This window comes from Hoplias malabaricus, chromosome 5, assembly GCF_029633855.1.
Source record: "Hoplias malabaricus isolate fHopMal1 chromosome 5, fHopMal1.hap1, whole genome shotgun sequence".
Lineage (NCBI taxonomy): Eukaryota > Metazoa > Chordata > Actinopteri > Characiformes > Erythrinidae > Hoplias > Hoplias malabaricus.
The window spans coordinates 55,497,392-55,512,498 of NC_089804.1; the positions used below are offsets into that span (position 1 = coordinate 55,497,392).

Consider the following 15,107-nt stretch of genomic DNA (forward strand, 5'->3'; position numbering starts at 1 on the left):
GCGTCCATTATTCTGCAAAGCCCTGGCATGACAAAGGACAGTGGCTTTCTTAATAAATAAATAAACAAACATATTTTTTTTAATGAATCGTAAGTGTCCCAAACATTGCTCTATTTCTGAGGGAGACGCCTCATGTAACGCCCCACAGGAGGAGCACACACCTGTCATTATTAGTCTAACATTGATCAAGGGTGAAGAAGAGTCTCGTAGCTTAGACACAGTTCATCATGGCCGACACGTTTAAGACCGCACAGGCTACTCCATGTTGTACAACACCGTGGGGGTAATAAAGTCAGCAGAACCTCATGGAGAGGAGAAACTGAAGGAATGCACTTCAGCTTTTATTTTCGATTCCATAGTCATTTTGCTGGACACTTCTTCCAGTGTAAAGACTGCATAGATACCACAAGACAGATCTTGGAGTGTAGAATGGACCTCGGTGAGTCCAGCAAGGTTTCTCCCAATCCTTAGCCTTTGAAAGTTCTCCTGGATGGTGGACATCAATTCAGACAAACAGAATCCACATGGAAATGTACGCCTAGTGCTTCTGATGTCTGCTAGTTGCTGTCTCCAGCATCAAACACATTATCAGTGGTAAGTCTTGTAAGTCTTGACTGGTTGCTGTTTTTAACCTTCGCAGTTCATTGGAAATCTGCTAGATGCTTTCCCCAGTGTCAATCTGTGTTCAGTAAGTCAAGTCTACACAGTCAGAAGATGTTAATGGAGGAATATATGGAATAGACATCAGGTGGTGTAGACTTGCAATGAAAAGGCCAGCAGACCCTCAAGGATTGGGCTTTATTCAGTCAAGAACGTCCAGACGGTCACTGCCACCGCCATCGTCTTTATTCATTTCATAGTGTTTTTAAAGTCTGCTAAAGTTAAAGGCAAGTCCATGGTCATTTGGAAGTCGACTGGTGAAAGCCACAGACATTAGGTCAGAGCCTGATGGGGTTCAGAACCTCAGTCGTGTCCAGCAAGTCCAGGGCGATGGAGGATTTCACAGCTCCAGTGTAAAACACAGCATCGATGCCACGGTCCACAGGGTTCAGGACCATGGAAGACAGGCTAGTTCAAGTGTGCTGGACATTTTGCTCCAAGGGTAAAGCACTGACACTCATGGTGTCATGGACCATTGTGCAAAACGGAAAAAAAAAAAAAAACAGCAAGCACATCTCAAATCAAGTTCTTAAAAAACGTCATTCCCACGTGTCCACCTCTGTCCTTTCACTGCAGGTGTTACACATGAGGAATCTGCAATTAAACTGGAACATGTGAATCTAAGACCATGGAGGATTTCATAGCCTCCTGGACACTCCTTTTCTCCAACATTGATGCCAAAGGTCAGAGCTCAGGGTCAAGGAAGACTTTCTAACCATCTCATAGTTATTTCAAAGTCTGCTGGACACTCGTCTCTGGAGTTTTTTGAAGGATGTGGGCAGCAGAAAACGGGGCTCCAAGGTCAGGGGCTACGTAAGCAGATGCTCATTTGCAGGTGTATACCTCTGTCCTTTCACTGCAGGTGTTACACTTGACATAGCAGCACCAGAGGAACTTGCAGTTGCACTGCCACACGCGAGAGTACTGGTGAGTGTTGTATCCTCGGCCACAGCACATGAGGTCGCAGCTGCCCGTGTGCTGACTCAGCGTTTTGTTGCAGACTCGCCCGTGAGTGCCCACGCTGCCCGTCACGGCGTCTGGCTCGCAGTAACTGGGCGACTTCTCGATAAATACCAGGTCTGTGTCCATGGGCTTGCGATAGGAGAATGGTCTCTTGATCTTTAGGAAGGTGGGACGCTTGTTGCGAGTGGCCTTCACTGGCTCCACGTGAATCGCCTGAGAGTATTTCTCTTTCAGGATGAAGCCCAGCTCCCGGAACTTGGGCAGCGTAGTCCAGCAAGTCTTGGTGGTGCATGAGCCAGACACACCATGGCACTTACACTCCAGACGCATGTTCCTTTCCAGGACCTGATGAAAGAGAGAGAGAGAACATGAAACATCTTTGACCACAAGGATCCAACCCCACAGCAGTGTTCTCCCCCTGTGTAAACAGCCCCTGTTCAGAATGGCCACTTTCAGCACCTGTTCCTTTAAATGATAATGAGCCGCTCGCTGTTCACCCCGACCCCGAGCGCACAGCAGTGAGGAGCGAGGAGCAGAAGCTCTGGTTTTTAGCCGTTTTCTCTCAGTTTTCTTTCTTCTCCATTCTTGTTTTCTCAGTTTTTACTCAGTGCTCTTATTTCTCCACTGTTTGTTTAGCTGTGTTTAACCTCGTCTTTGAACTCTCACATAAACGCGGGTCCAGGGCTGTGATTGGACAGACTCAGGCGAGGGGGTGGGACAATTCTGAAGCAGCACAAATTAGAACATTTTATTCCAGGTTTTCTGACATTTTTTCACAGTGTATACATTTCACTGGTGTTTAGTCCATCCTTCCACCGTAAGAGGACAACTCAACACACACTATGGGTCTGAAAGGACATGGATGTGTCAGGAAGTCTACACAGAGAAAAGGGAATAGATACTAAAGAAGACATCAAACAAAGAGGCTAGACATGAAGTGAACACTGTAAAAACTGCTTAACGTTGGAGAAGATTGGCATCTGAAACTCAAAATGTGAAAAACCTCACAACAATAACAAGGTGGTGGAGCAGCAAGGTGCCCCTAGAGTTTATCTCCAGATCAGATCACTTTCCCCGGTGGAGCTGTAGCGTGATGAATGAGTGTAGTACGACCGATAGAGTAACTGTGTCTATAGTGTACACATAGGATATCACAGATATCAGGTGTCAGCCAGGGCATGTGTAGCCCTACCTCTCCTCACCTCATGCATTACCAAAGACTTCTGAGACATTCGTTTTCAGTGTTTCAGTGTTATTCTGTTATTAAAAAGAAGTCCACTTTGTCTCACATTTCTCTGGTTCTCTGGACTAATTATTTCTGTTAAAAGGTGGCTTGATGTGACTCTGTAGCTGCTCTGTAGCTGCTCTGCCAGTCTGCAGTGATATCAGAGGAGCACAGTTGGATATTAGTTCAATTTAGGGCTTCAGTGACTTCTGCAAAGTTCAACAAAAATATAATATCACCCTCTCCTTAAATTTCTGTGATCCATCCATCCATCCATTATCTGTAACCGCTTATCCAATTGTAGGGTCGCGGGGGGTCCAGAGCCTACCTGGAATCATTGGGCGCAAGGCGGGAACACACCCTGGAGGGGACGCCAGTCCTTCACAGGGCAACACAGACACACACACATTCACTCACTCACACCTACGGACACTTTCGAGTCGCCAATCCACCTACAACGTGTGTTTTTGGACTGTGGGAGGAAACCGGAGCACCCGGAGGAAACCCACGCGGACACGGGGAGAACACACCAACTCCTCACAGACAGTCACCCGGAGCGGGAATCGAACCCACAACCTCCAGGCCCCTGGAGCTGTGTGACTGCGACACTACCTGCTGCGCCACCGTGCCGCCAATTTCTGTGATATGAAGCTGAATTATTTTTCTTACTCAGCAGCTTTGTGTTTGAACCTTTCAACTTAGCCTCAGGTGCTAGAATATATTTGCTGCATTATTTAAGATGTATCTAAAAATTAAAGCTAACTACTTAGACAGCAGTGTACTAATGATTTTTTATGCTTGTTATGAAGTAATGGGTCATAACACAGCAGTTTAAAGCAGAAAATACTTAAATATGGTGGGTTCCATTAATAAAACGTTCACCAGACAGTCACCCGGAGGAAACCCACACAAGACACAGGGAGAACACACCACACTCCTCACAGACAGTCACCCGGAGGAAACCCACGCAGACACAGAGAGAACACACCACACAGACAGTCACCCGGAGCAGGAATCGAACCCACAACCTCCAGGCCCCTGGAGCTGTGTGACTGCGACACTACCTGCTGCACCACCGTGCCGCCCTGAAATGGGATTCACCTTTAGTTATTTTATGATCACTGCAAGCAAAGCTCCCATCCACTGATGGCAGTGTTTCACAGAATCCACCCTTATGTTACGTCCTTGAAGAAAAATGACAGTAACAAGTCTTTGGTTAAACGGGAAACTGTTGTTAGAGACGTCATATTTTGGAGCTTGGACTTTGGGTTCGGTGAGGGTTAGAATTGGGGTCACACTGGGAATGTAACATCAAAGTGTCATCCTTGAGCATTGTTAACATGAAAAAGCAAATGTAGAAACTCCTTTGAATGAAGTGAATACAATACAGAAAATAATTACGTGTTGCTGCTGACCCAGTATCAATTCTGGCCATTGGATCTGTGTCGTTACTAGTTGGGTTTCACTGTTAGAACCTTAGAAACATCTAACTCTCCAGTAATGATTAAAACGATCTGATACCACAAGAACCGTTCTGTACTCAGAAAATGTCATCCGAAAAGTCAATCAGCAAAACAAGCCGAACTGTATTGTCAGCCCTCACAAAGTTCCTCTCTTTACCCAGACACACACGGATCAAAATGGCCTTTTTCGGAGCCACTTATCCGTTAACTTCCCGGCGGCTAAAACTACGGACAGCTTTTGTTATCTGCTGTTTAGCGGTGGGCAACGATAGCCAGGGTTTTACCCAATGTCATTACACTGGCCACAGCATAAATTAAGACTCGAGAGGAGAGCCTTCCCAACAGAGGCCTCTTTTAACAGGCTCCACACAAAACCTACAGATAGAATGAACCTGGAAGCGAAGTCAGTACACTAAGAGGCAATTCTGCCATTTAGATAAGCCAGCATGAATTCAGTCGTCAGCCAAGAAGGAGGAAAAAAATGTCCTCGGTGAATGGGTCGGGTGAGCGAGGGGACGGGTTTTCCAGCCATGAATCGCTTCTCTGTCACAGGGACTGGAACACGCCAGACACAAAGATGGAGGCTTCTTTTCCTCCTCATTAAACCCAACCAGGAGAAAAAAGGTACGGGGGTGGTGCGGTATTTCATGTCACCCCGTGTTAAGGTCTGAATCGGCGGCGGACATAAGTCTAGGTGTAACCCACAGAAGCCTGGGGTTAGTGTTTAAATGATGGAATATGAAATGTAATTACGTTCAGATTATTAACGTTCAGAAAAGTCTGCAGATCTGACTTTATGTCCTTGTTTTTCATCTCAATAAAGAAAAACACAAGGTCCCTAATAAGGGAACGGGGCAGTTGGTGTTCTCCTCAAAGCATGTTGAGCCCAAACACTCAAAAACGTTGTTAGGAGCTGTGTCCAAAATGGCTCCCTCACTATTCCTCACTATATATATATAGCTAATGTAGAGAACTGAATTCAAGACGGTTGTGAGCGATGCCAGACACTACCCCATGCAGGTTTTACCAAACAGCGCAGCGTATTAGGAGTATCCTCTATCCGCTAGCGTACGTAGGACGTACATTATTGCAATGCACTGTGGGATTGTGCTCTGAAAAGTGTGCACCACAAAATGGCGGAACTCTATGGTGCAATATAGAGTGAATAGAGTATAGTTCTGGACACAGTGAGAGTTTGAAAAGATGAGATGGAGCTCCATGTGTCATGGAGGAAGATCGTGCTACGGTTTGGTAGCTTTTGAGCACAGTGTGAACAAACCTTGACAAAAGCAATCCGGCTAGTTACGCTCAACCCCAAAACAATAAACCACATCCTGACTGATATTTAACAACTGCATTTTGGATTTGCAGAGAATTTGTTACAAAACTTTTGCAGCCAAGTGTCAGCTAAGGTTCACGTGAAACTGCAGCAGGCTCGTACTTTATGTAACACAAGCACAACATAGTTTCATGTAGTTTCTTGTATGTTTCACCACCCTAAGCCAGCCTAAGGGTTACCTCAGTCTCCTTCTGACAAGAAGAATGCATGTTTTTTTCATTGAGTGGCACGACAAAAGGCATTTATCGGGACAATTCAGGCTGGAGATTTAGCTGCAGATATTAACTCGCACCACATCAAAGGCAGCTGGAGGTGGGGAGCACTTTCAGATGCAGGTGAAAGTGAAAAAAAAAGCATTTAACAGCGCGAGGCTTTTGGAGAAGCTAAAAGCCCTACAAAACAAAAACAGGGCATCAGATGAAACATGTTGCGTTTTTCAGCATTAGATGAAGAGATGAGGCCTATAGGGGCTCGTGGTGTGAGTCAGTGGTGTAAACCGAGCAGAACATGGGGGAGCGGACGCTTTTGTGCAGCTCCAGTGTGTTTGCCATTCTCCGATCTAGTTTGTAATCAAACTCTGCCACTTAAACTGCTCTTACCCCTAAAAGCTTCCCATTATTGCGCTGCCAGCTCAGCCCTGGCCTCAGCGCCAGTCTGCTGACGACCAGGCGTCACTGTGCCAACTTTACTGACTCCCTGACTTTCTTTTGATCCACTCACTGTAACCAATTCAAGACTAAAGCCATCATTTGGCCAATATCGGACATACAAATAGTAATAAAGCCCTGATGAACTAATAGCGCTCCATAAGCCGTAATTACAGTTTTCCACCTGAGTGGACCTTAGCCCCAGTCCTGGATAATTCTGTTTTTCCTCTGGCCTCAAACCCTGAGAATCTATGAACTAATTCATAAAGAGCGCATGACACTGATGAAAGCCTTTTATTCAACCAATAACTGGAAAATCATTAAAACATTTATTAGCTAGTTAAATACATTTACCATGCTATGATAAGCCCATTTTATATCAAATTATATGTTTGTGTGATTAGGGTTTCAGGTTTTCAGACTTCACACAACCTAACTCCATCAAGGCAAGAATAAAACAAGCTGGAGATAAAAATTTAAGTGAAATTGGTCATTTTTAAGCTCATAACGGACAGCCAAAGGACAGTAGTGCAGCAGGTGGGTGTCGCAGTCACACAGCTCCAGGGACCTGAAGGTTGTGGGTTTGAGTCCTGCTCTAAGTAACTGTGTGTGAAGAGTGTGGTGTGTTCTCCCTGTGTCCGCGTAGGTTTCCTCCGGGTGACTGACTGTGAGGAGTGTGGTGTGTTCTCCCTGTGTCTGCGTGGGTTTCCTCCGGGTGACTGTGTGTGTAGAGTGTGGTGTGTTCTCCCTGTGTCTGCGTAGGTTTCCTCCGGGTGACTGACTGTGAGGAGTGTGGTGTGTTCTCCTTGTGTCCGTGTGGGTTTCCTCCGGGTGACTGTCTGTGAGGAGTGTGGTGTGTTCTCCCTGTGTCTGCGTAGGTTTCCTCCGGGTGACTGACTGTGAGGAGTGTGGTGTGTTCCCCTTGTGTCCGCGTGGGTTTCCTCCAGGTGACTGTCTGTGAGGAGTGTGGTGTGTTCTCTCTGTGTCTGTGTGGGTTTTCTCTGGGTGCTCCGGTTTCCTCCCACGCTCCAAAAACACACGTTGGTAGGTGGATTGGTGACTCAACAGTGTCTGTAGGTGTGAGTGTGTGAGTGAATGTGTGTGTGTGTGTGTGTGTTGCCCTGTGAAGGACTGGCGCCCCCTCCAGGGTGTGTTCCTGCCTTGCGACCAATGATTCCAGGTACGATCTGGACCCACCGCGACCCTGAACTAGACCCTAACTAATGACCTAAAAACACGTAAACTGTACAATACACTAACGTCATGCATCTCCAGTATTCCAACTCTGTAGATTTACATCCCACCTCTGGATGCACGTCTACGACTGTGTGGAACTGCAGCTCTCTCTGGTTTGTTTACCTTTAGAAATTCCACGTCTTTTAAGGTGGAATGGTATATTTGAGGAAAAACTTCTCTAGTTTGAAGGTGGCTGAAGTTTAAAGGCGTAGTTCATGATTGTTATCAAAAAACACTTTCAGAAGATGCTTCCTTACTATTTACTAGCTCTCCAGTGTGTGTGCGCGTGTTCGATATCAGTCTCATGTGTTTACAGGGCTCTGTCCATGTTCTAGTCTTTCTCTCTCACTCTTTCTGCTCATGGCAGAGGCATTTGGAATGTTTTAGACAACTGAGAGAACTCCATTTTTTGAAAAAGCATGAACCGAAATGAGGATATTGCTGTATTCCTTCTCTGTTAACCTGTGATAATGATAATAAAACATTATAACCATTACCTCTGGTCCCTTGCCATAGTGGCTCTGATCCTTACGTGTTCCCATATTCCTGTTTCCAAAATCATTTGCCACCTGAAAGTTCCCAAACCCTGACAGGTTCCTCTGTAACCAGATCATCGACCTCATTCCCTTCTCCTATCAGTGGTTTTAATCTTGTGGCACACTACAGTATTTGTGTACTAGTGTGTGAAGGCTGTCAAAATGACCTATCGTTGGCCAATTAAAGGATAAAGTCTAAAATCATGGAATAAAGTCATGGTTTCCTGTGTCCTGGCCATACCTTGCGTCCCACCTCGTTGTTGTGGAGGTTCATGAGGGTCCTGGCGCTCTGTTTGATTTCCCGGGCGTCCATGAAGACCTTGGAGAAGTGGAGTCCATAGGTGACGTCGGCCGAGCAGCCGCCCCATTTCCACCCGTCCGCCCGGCCGTGAAAACCCTGCTTCTCTTTATCACAGCTGCATTCGCTCAGGTTCCCCTGAGTACACGCCGCCGTGATCGCGTGAGCCACGCCAGCCGCAATGATGGCGTACGTGAAGGCAGCCTCTTTACTGCCTGAAACACACACACACACACACACACACTGGCTGTTTTAAGACTTCACATGAAGGACCTTCACAGCTTATAACACAGCTGTAAATATTATGGTGTTATGAAGAGTCAATTGCATTCAGATTCAAGAATAAAAATTCTTAAAAGTGATATTCTCCTCCTTATTTTTTAATTTCTTAAATGTATACTTGTTTTACTATTTATTGTATGGTGTTCTTGGGTGTCCTGAAGGGTGCTTTATTATTATTATTTTCCACAGTGGAATATTTAAGGAAACGTCTATGACCTGCTTTGGTCAAAATACAACAAGGATCAAACCCCACAGCAACTATCAGAACGACCCGTTTTATCCCATGTTGATAGGCATAGGTAGGACAACAGAAACCTGACCGGGTTGTATTTTTATTCACAGATTGTTGGTTGGTGGGCTCCAGATTCACACATTAACGTGATCATTTTGTCAGTATAAAACCTAGTGTTATTATTTTGAATTTTTTAAAATTTCATAAAAAAATATTCATTCATTCATTTATTGTCTGTAAACACATCCAGTTCAGGGTCACGGTGGGTCCGGACGCCTACCCGGAATTTCATAAAGAATAAATGAGTGGAATATTTCCAAAATGACTTTCATTTGAAAGTTGAAGTGGAATCTCATTTGACATGGTGTAATAACTTATGTTCCAATCAGATCTTGTTCTGGGAGTGATGGTTAAAATCACATCAACTGCCAAAAAGTAGCCCCAGGAAATGACGTACACAAGCTAATTCTTTGCAATCATTTCACAAAAGGCATTGTAATTGATTGGGCAGCTGTGGCCTAATAGTTAGAGGACGGGGACTGATACCCCAACCGAAAGGTTGCCAGTTCAACTCCCAGGACCAGCAGGAACATCACCAGCTGAAGTGCCCTTGAGCAATTAATGAGAAATTGCTATTTTTATTTTCATTGCACATTTTACTTCCCCATTCAGACAGACATCATTCCACTGCATTTATGTGATGAGGTTCAAGTTTCACTCAAGTCAATTTAAAAAGGACATGTGAAAAAAATAAATCCCACGTCTTGGCGATCTGAAGTGTACAAACCCACACACAAATAAAAAGAAAGACGACATAAAAGAAGTCGCTCTGAGTTAGTGCTGCTTCAAACATTGACAGCACACACTTTAGAACAGTGCCATCACCTCATCTGAAATATGCTCAAAAAGATGAGGTTAAACGAAGCAAAACAGGGTACGAGCCGAGACACAAGAGCACTGAGGAAAAATGGAGAATACGAGAATGGAGAGGTAAGAGAACAGAGAGAAAACAGCTAAAAACCAGACTTCTGCTCCTCGCTCCTCACTGCTGTGAGCTCAGGGTCGGGGTGAACAGCGAGCAGCTCATTATCATTTAAAGGAACATGGCTGTTTAGACGAAGGGAGAACGCTGCTGTGGTGTTTGATCTTTGTGGTGTTTTGAACAAAACAGGTTACAGAGGTTTCAGTAAGACCCCGAACTGTGTCCACTTGTGAAAAAAGAGGGAGGAAAATAAATGTATCTTTCAATGCATCACTTTGTGAGCATTACCTCACACATGCACTGCAAAGAAGTGCACTGTCTGAATGACAGCAGGGAAAAGCTGTTGGTTGATTTATGGTTGGTGAGTGTGGTTAGTGTTATCTCTTCACTGTAAACACTTCCATCCTCAGGTTATCACCATCTTCATTCTCATAAATCATTTACACTCACCACCGCGCTTACACTATTGACACACAGATGCCAGCTCACCGAGATATTAAAGGACAACCTTAAAAACATTAAGCCCTAAATCATGAGCTCACACTTGAGAATGCGCCTCCCTTTAATGTGTTAATTATATCCACTGGGAGAAATCTGAATAGGGTTTTAACAGGTCCAAGATCTTTTTAAAATCCTGTGATAAATAAAAAATCCAGTACAAATAAAAACAGTTAAATTGTTTATTAAATACCTCAATTGATTTATTTTCTGTAGCTAAGCTACTCACAATTTCTGTCCAAAGAATAATCATTGGAATTCATTCCCTCACTATTTAGCACTGTTTACTGTATAAACCTTACAAATAACTGCAAATAGTTACTGACAATAACAGTAGCCCCCCTCCTCCCCCCACATCTAAACAGCCCTGTTCAGAGCGGCAGGTTTCAGCGCCTGTTCCTTTAAATGATAATGAGTCGCTCGCAGTTCACCCCACCCCCGAGCGCACAGCAGTGAGGAGCAGAAGCTCTGGTTTTTTAGCCGTTTTTGCTCAGTTCTCTTTCCTCTTCTTTCTTGTTTTCTCCGTTTTTACCCAGTGCTGTACATTTTGCTCCCTGTAACCTTGTTTTGTGTTTTCACATAAAGCTCTGTGATTGGAGAGACTCAGATGAGGGGGCGGGGCGACTCTACAGAGGAAGTTTAACCTACTTAACGTACGTACGTCATTACTGTGTTTACATACGTTAAAAATAGTTACGAACATACAATAATACTGTTCCCTAAAATCACCCTAGCCTTACGGCTAGCGAAATGGCACTGGCGCTGACATTTAGCTTCAGCAAGAATCTCAGCCAATAAAAAATAGTTGGCTAAAATATCCGCTCTATTTGTGCAACATCCCAGAATAAAATGCACTAATTTGTCTCTTCCTTCTCTTTTCAGGTAAAGACTTTGTAACTTATCCCCGTGGAAAGAGCACGCTGCTGTAAATGCCAGAGACGAAGATAAGATGTACAGAGAAAATAGGTGAATAGCTTTCTCAGGAGACCACTTTTCATTCAGAAAAGAGGGAGTGAGGAACAACGACACTTCTGCTCCTGTTTAACCCGATACAAATCAAGCCTGGAACAAATGACTCCTGGACAACTGACCTCAGAGATGACTTCCCAAGCCGAGGACAATTACATTCAGTCCATATGAACACAGTGGAATCACTGCATACACAGTAGAAACACACAGCTCGTCTATTCCCCATTGAAGTGTATGATGAAGTTTTTTTTTAATACATATCGATTGACTTTGGCAGCAAAGCTTGTGCACTGTGTCACCTACCGACTCGGAGCTCCTTCCCGAACACAGTTCTCTCCCCCAGAGCAGAGCAGTTCCAGCGTCCATGTTTAAACTGGAACTGACACTCGTTGATGCCCCTCTGTACCCCCTCTCCGATCACGATGATGGCGTCAGGGCGGCTCTGGCAGATGATCCGCTGCCGAGGCGCCAGGCCCGGGATTTTATTGCAGATGATGCTCGCTCCCAGGGCTATGACCGAGGAGAATCCCCTACAAGTGACCAGAGATGGACAGTCCTTAAAACACTCGGTTCTCAGTGTATTGCAGTGATTACTGTAAGTCAATGTAATGTCCCCACAAGTAATGAAAACATGTTCAGATATGATTTTGAAAGTTTGAAACTTTGCTGTTTTTAACGTTAGGCACTTTTTGTAGTTTATCACTGAAACCGTGCCCTTATTATTATTATTAAGAATTATATTGTTATTATCACCATTATTAATATTTATAATAACCTAATACATTTTTTTCTAACGTTGGCTGTGCATGTTTTTAGAGTTAAAATCAGAGTGGGGTGAATTCAGCAGATGATTTAACTTGGATATCCAGCTTATTTTCTGGACTTACATTATTGAGAGTGGGGTTTATAAATGTCTGGGCTATAACATGTTTAAAAAGTCTAATCAGCTGTTAAAGTTTTAAAAATATGTCCAGAATTATTACAAACTGATTTACCACCTTTTGGAATTAAAGTCTTAATTCAGAGGACATTATTCTTTACACAGTTTCCTGTAAATATCTGTACACAGCAAATCCTCCAGTGTTTAATCAACACCATTAACACAGAGAGTGTAATATACAGTGTAAATAGTGTTGATATAGGATTCACATTGTTTTTTGGTCTACAAAACAATGCTGTTCCTGTAGATATTCTTTTGTAAACGTAGCACAAATCTGAGTAAAATGCAAGTTTTAATGGAGTTACTCTACACGCAGATTTCACATTTTGTCTGAAAAGGTTAAAAGCATGCTATTGACATACATTTCATTTGCTAGAGCTCTACGTGAGTGAAATATTAAAACTTCAGGCCTCACATTTGATGAGAAAACTGCACTAAAGCTCAGCCTTGCCGTCTGAAAGTAACTCAGTTTGTAGAAAAAGAGCTCACAGTGTAAATATAGAATTCACGTTTGTCTGAAATTGCTCTATAGACACTGCTATTTTTAAATAGATTAGTAAAATATCTAAATGCTATTTTTATGAGGACTTCAGCTTATGTTTCTTTTTAACCTTCAAACAAGTGAAACACACTTCATATTTTATTAACAATAACAACTGCTGGGGCATCCGTGGTCTATATCAATATCCTCAACTGACAGGAAAAGTAGTGGTGGCAACAGAGCTGTTTCTTCCCTCAACATTCATGGATGATGTGCCCTTGAGCAAGACACTTAACCCCCAAGTGCTCCCCAGGTGCTGGGATTGCTGCCACGTTATGAACCTTCCACTACATTCTATATTCCAGATATAAATAACATGAACTTAAAAGTGCTGAGGCAAAATCTGAATTAATAAATAAGTAAATAAACCCTGTAACTGTAATAAAACATAGTTCAGTAAAGTTCTCTGACGAAACGTACAAACACAAACCTCTGAGAGGTCCACCACAGCGAGAGTGAAAGGTACAACCACAGTAATATTGGAGAGTGAAGAGTTTTAGAAGACACGCACCTCCTGAACTTAGCTTGTAACCTACTCAGTCCTCGTTAGGAACTGCATCACAGGGGGCGCTATGCCTCAGCTACTCATATTCAGAAACACTGTAACCAAGCTCCAGTGCAGCTAGCTTTGTTATAAGATGCTGGAGCTGGGTTACAGCTCCTCGGAAAGGTGGCGTTTTTGTGCTCCGTTTCATTCACTTCAGCTTTGAAACAGAATGTGGCAACTTTCAAAACTTGTTGCTAGTTTCATGAGCCAATGCCTTTAAGTTTGACACGAAGTTACCTTTAACTAAGACTAAAGTGTTACTGAAGATAAACGGCCTGGTCAGAACTGTTATATTAAGATAAATCTAAATAAATTTGTACAGAAACTTAGCTGGGTCCACCCCATCACTGCTACGTCGGTCGCTTTCTCTTAAGACGTGCTGCAGATGGTGCTAAGCCACAGAATTATGGGATACAAGGCGGTAAAGCGGTAAAGCATACATCTACACTGCCTTTAATATAAACACTCAATTCAGACCCAAAGCCTTAACCTTCCTTCCTTAAGGGTATTACCTCAGCATTTAGGACATTTCTGATCTGATGGTTGGATCTGTGATATTTACATATAATGTTATAATTATTAGCTTTTAACTTGGCTTTAATGTTTTTTAAAAAAAGCTTTAACTTCTGTTTTTTTAAGAGTAGTACTTTGCAACACACAAATCAGCAAATTAAAAGGTTTGAGCTCACGCAGTCTTCAGATATACGTCATATTATTATTACAAGCTGTTTCTCCTATAAAACAAACTGCTAAAAAGTAAGTGAAATGTGAGTTATTTGAAGAATAATCGAGTTTTATATAACATTGTTTTACAAGGCTGCTTTTAATTAAACCGCTCACGTAGACATTTCGTAAAAAGAGAGTTTCCAACGTAAACACACTGTGCTTAAGTGGATATCAACATTAATCAAAACAAGTCTAAACATAAACTGCATGTTTTTAAATGTTAAAGCTGTGTATTTATTAGTATATTTATAAATAAATTGGAGAAATCAACGGGTATTTTTTAAATAATAAGTAAATAAATAAAGAAATAATAATAATTTAAATAAAACTCACCCAATCTTCAGGTAAAGGATCCCCACACAGAGCAGAAAGCGAAATATCCAGCGACGGGTTTTTCTGCTCATGGTTGAAAAAAAAGTGTTTCTCTGAGAGACAGAGAGAGAGAGAGAAAGTGTGTGTGTCTGTGTTGTATGTGTATGTACTCTGAGCTCGAGCTCCTTCAGGAGGTAAACACACTCCACTCAGGGCTCATGGCTCCACTGACAGGAGATAGACGTGAAGCTGTGTGGTTTCCAGCTGTGCGCTCCCTCTCTCCTTCTCTCTTTCTCTCACCAGGGGCGTGGACTACAACCTGGTCCCATCCAGCGACAGAAATCCAGTCCACGTTTTAACGCACCTGAGTCAGGTAACAACCAGCCGCTGATTATGAAGGAGGGAGTCGCAGCTAAAACATGGGCTGGATCTCTGGGACACTTATGGACTGGGGTCCTCTCATCTGTGATAGTCACTGAGCCCCCTAGTGGAATCAGGGACACACTGCAAGGATATTATTCTTATGAATGAAAGACATTTCGAAGAGTATTTATCTGTACGTCACCCAGCCATAACATTAAAACTTACTCCTTGTTTGTACAGATCTGACCATTTAGGTGCACCTTATAGTTCTACAGGTACAGAATGTAGTCTATATGTTGCTCTGCATACTTTGCTAACCCACTTTCAACCTGTTCTTTAAATGGTGAG

The 15,107-nt window shown here is 43.2% G+C and overlaps 1 protein-coding gene across 1 annotated transcript; it reads right to left on the reverse strand.

Moving 5' to 3' along the window:
* Positions 1 to 1,211: 1,211 nt before the first annotated feature.
* On the reverse strand, positions 1,212 to 14,550 carry LOC136696327 (protein Wnt-7a). Its single transcript, XM_066670612.1, has 4 exons — positions 14,418 to 14,550; positions 11,634 to 11,860; positions 8,311 to 8,582; positions 1,212 to 1,968 (listed from the first exon to the last, which is right to left on the reverse strand). The coding sequence occupies exons 1-4, from the start codon at positions 14,486 to 14,488 to the stop codon at positions 1,486 to 1,488; spliced, it is 1,053 nt and encodes a 350-aa protein (XP_066526709.1). The 5' UTR covers positions 14,489 to 14,550; the 3' UTR covers positions 1,212 to 1,485.
* Between the last annotated feature and the right edge of the window lie 557 nt (positions 14,551 to 15,107).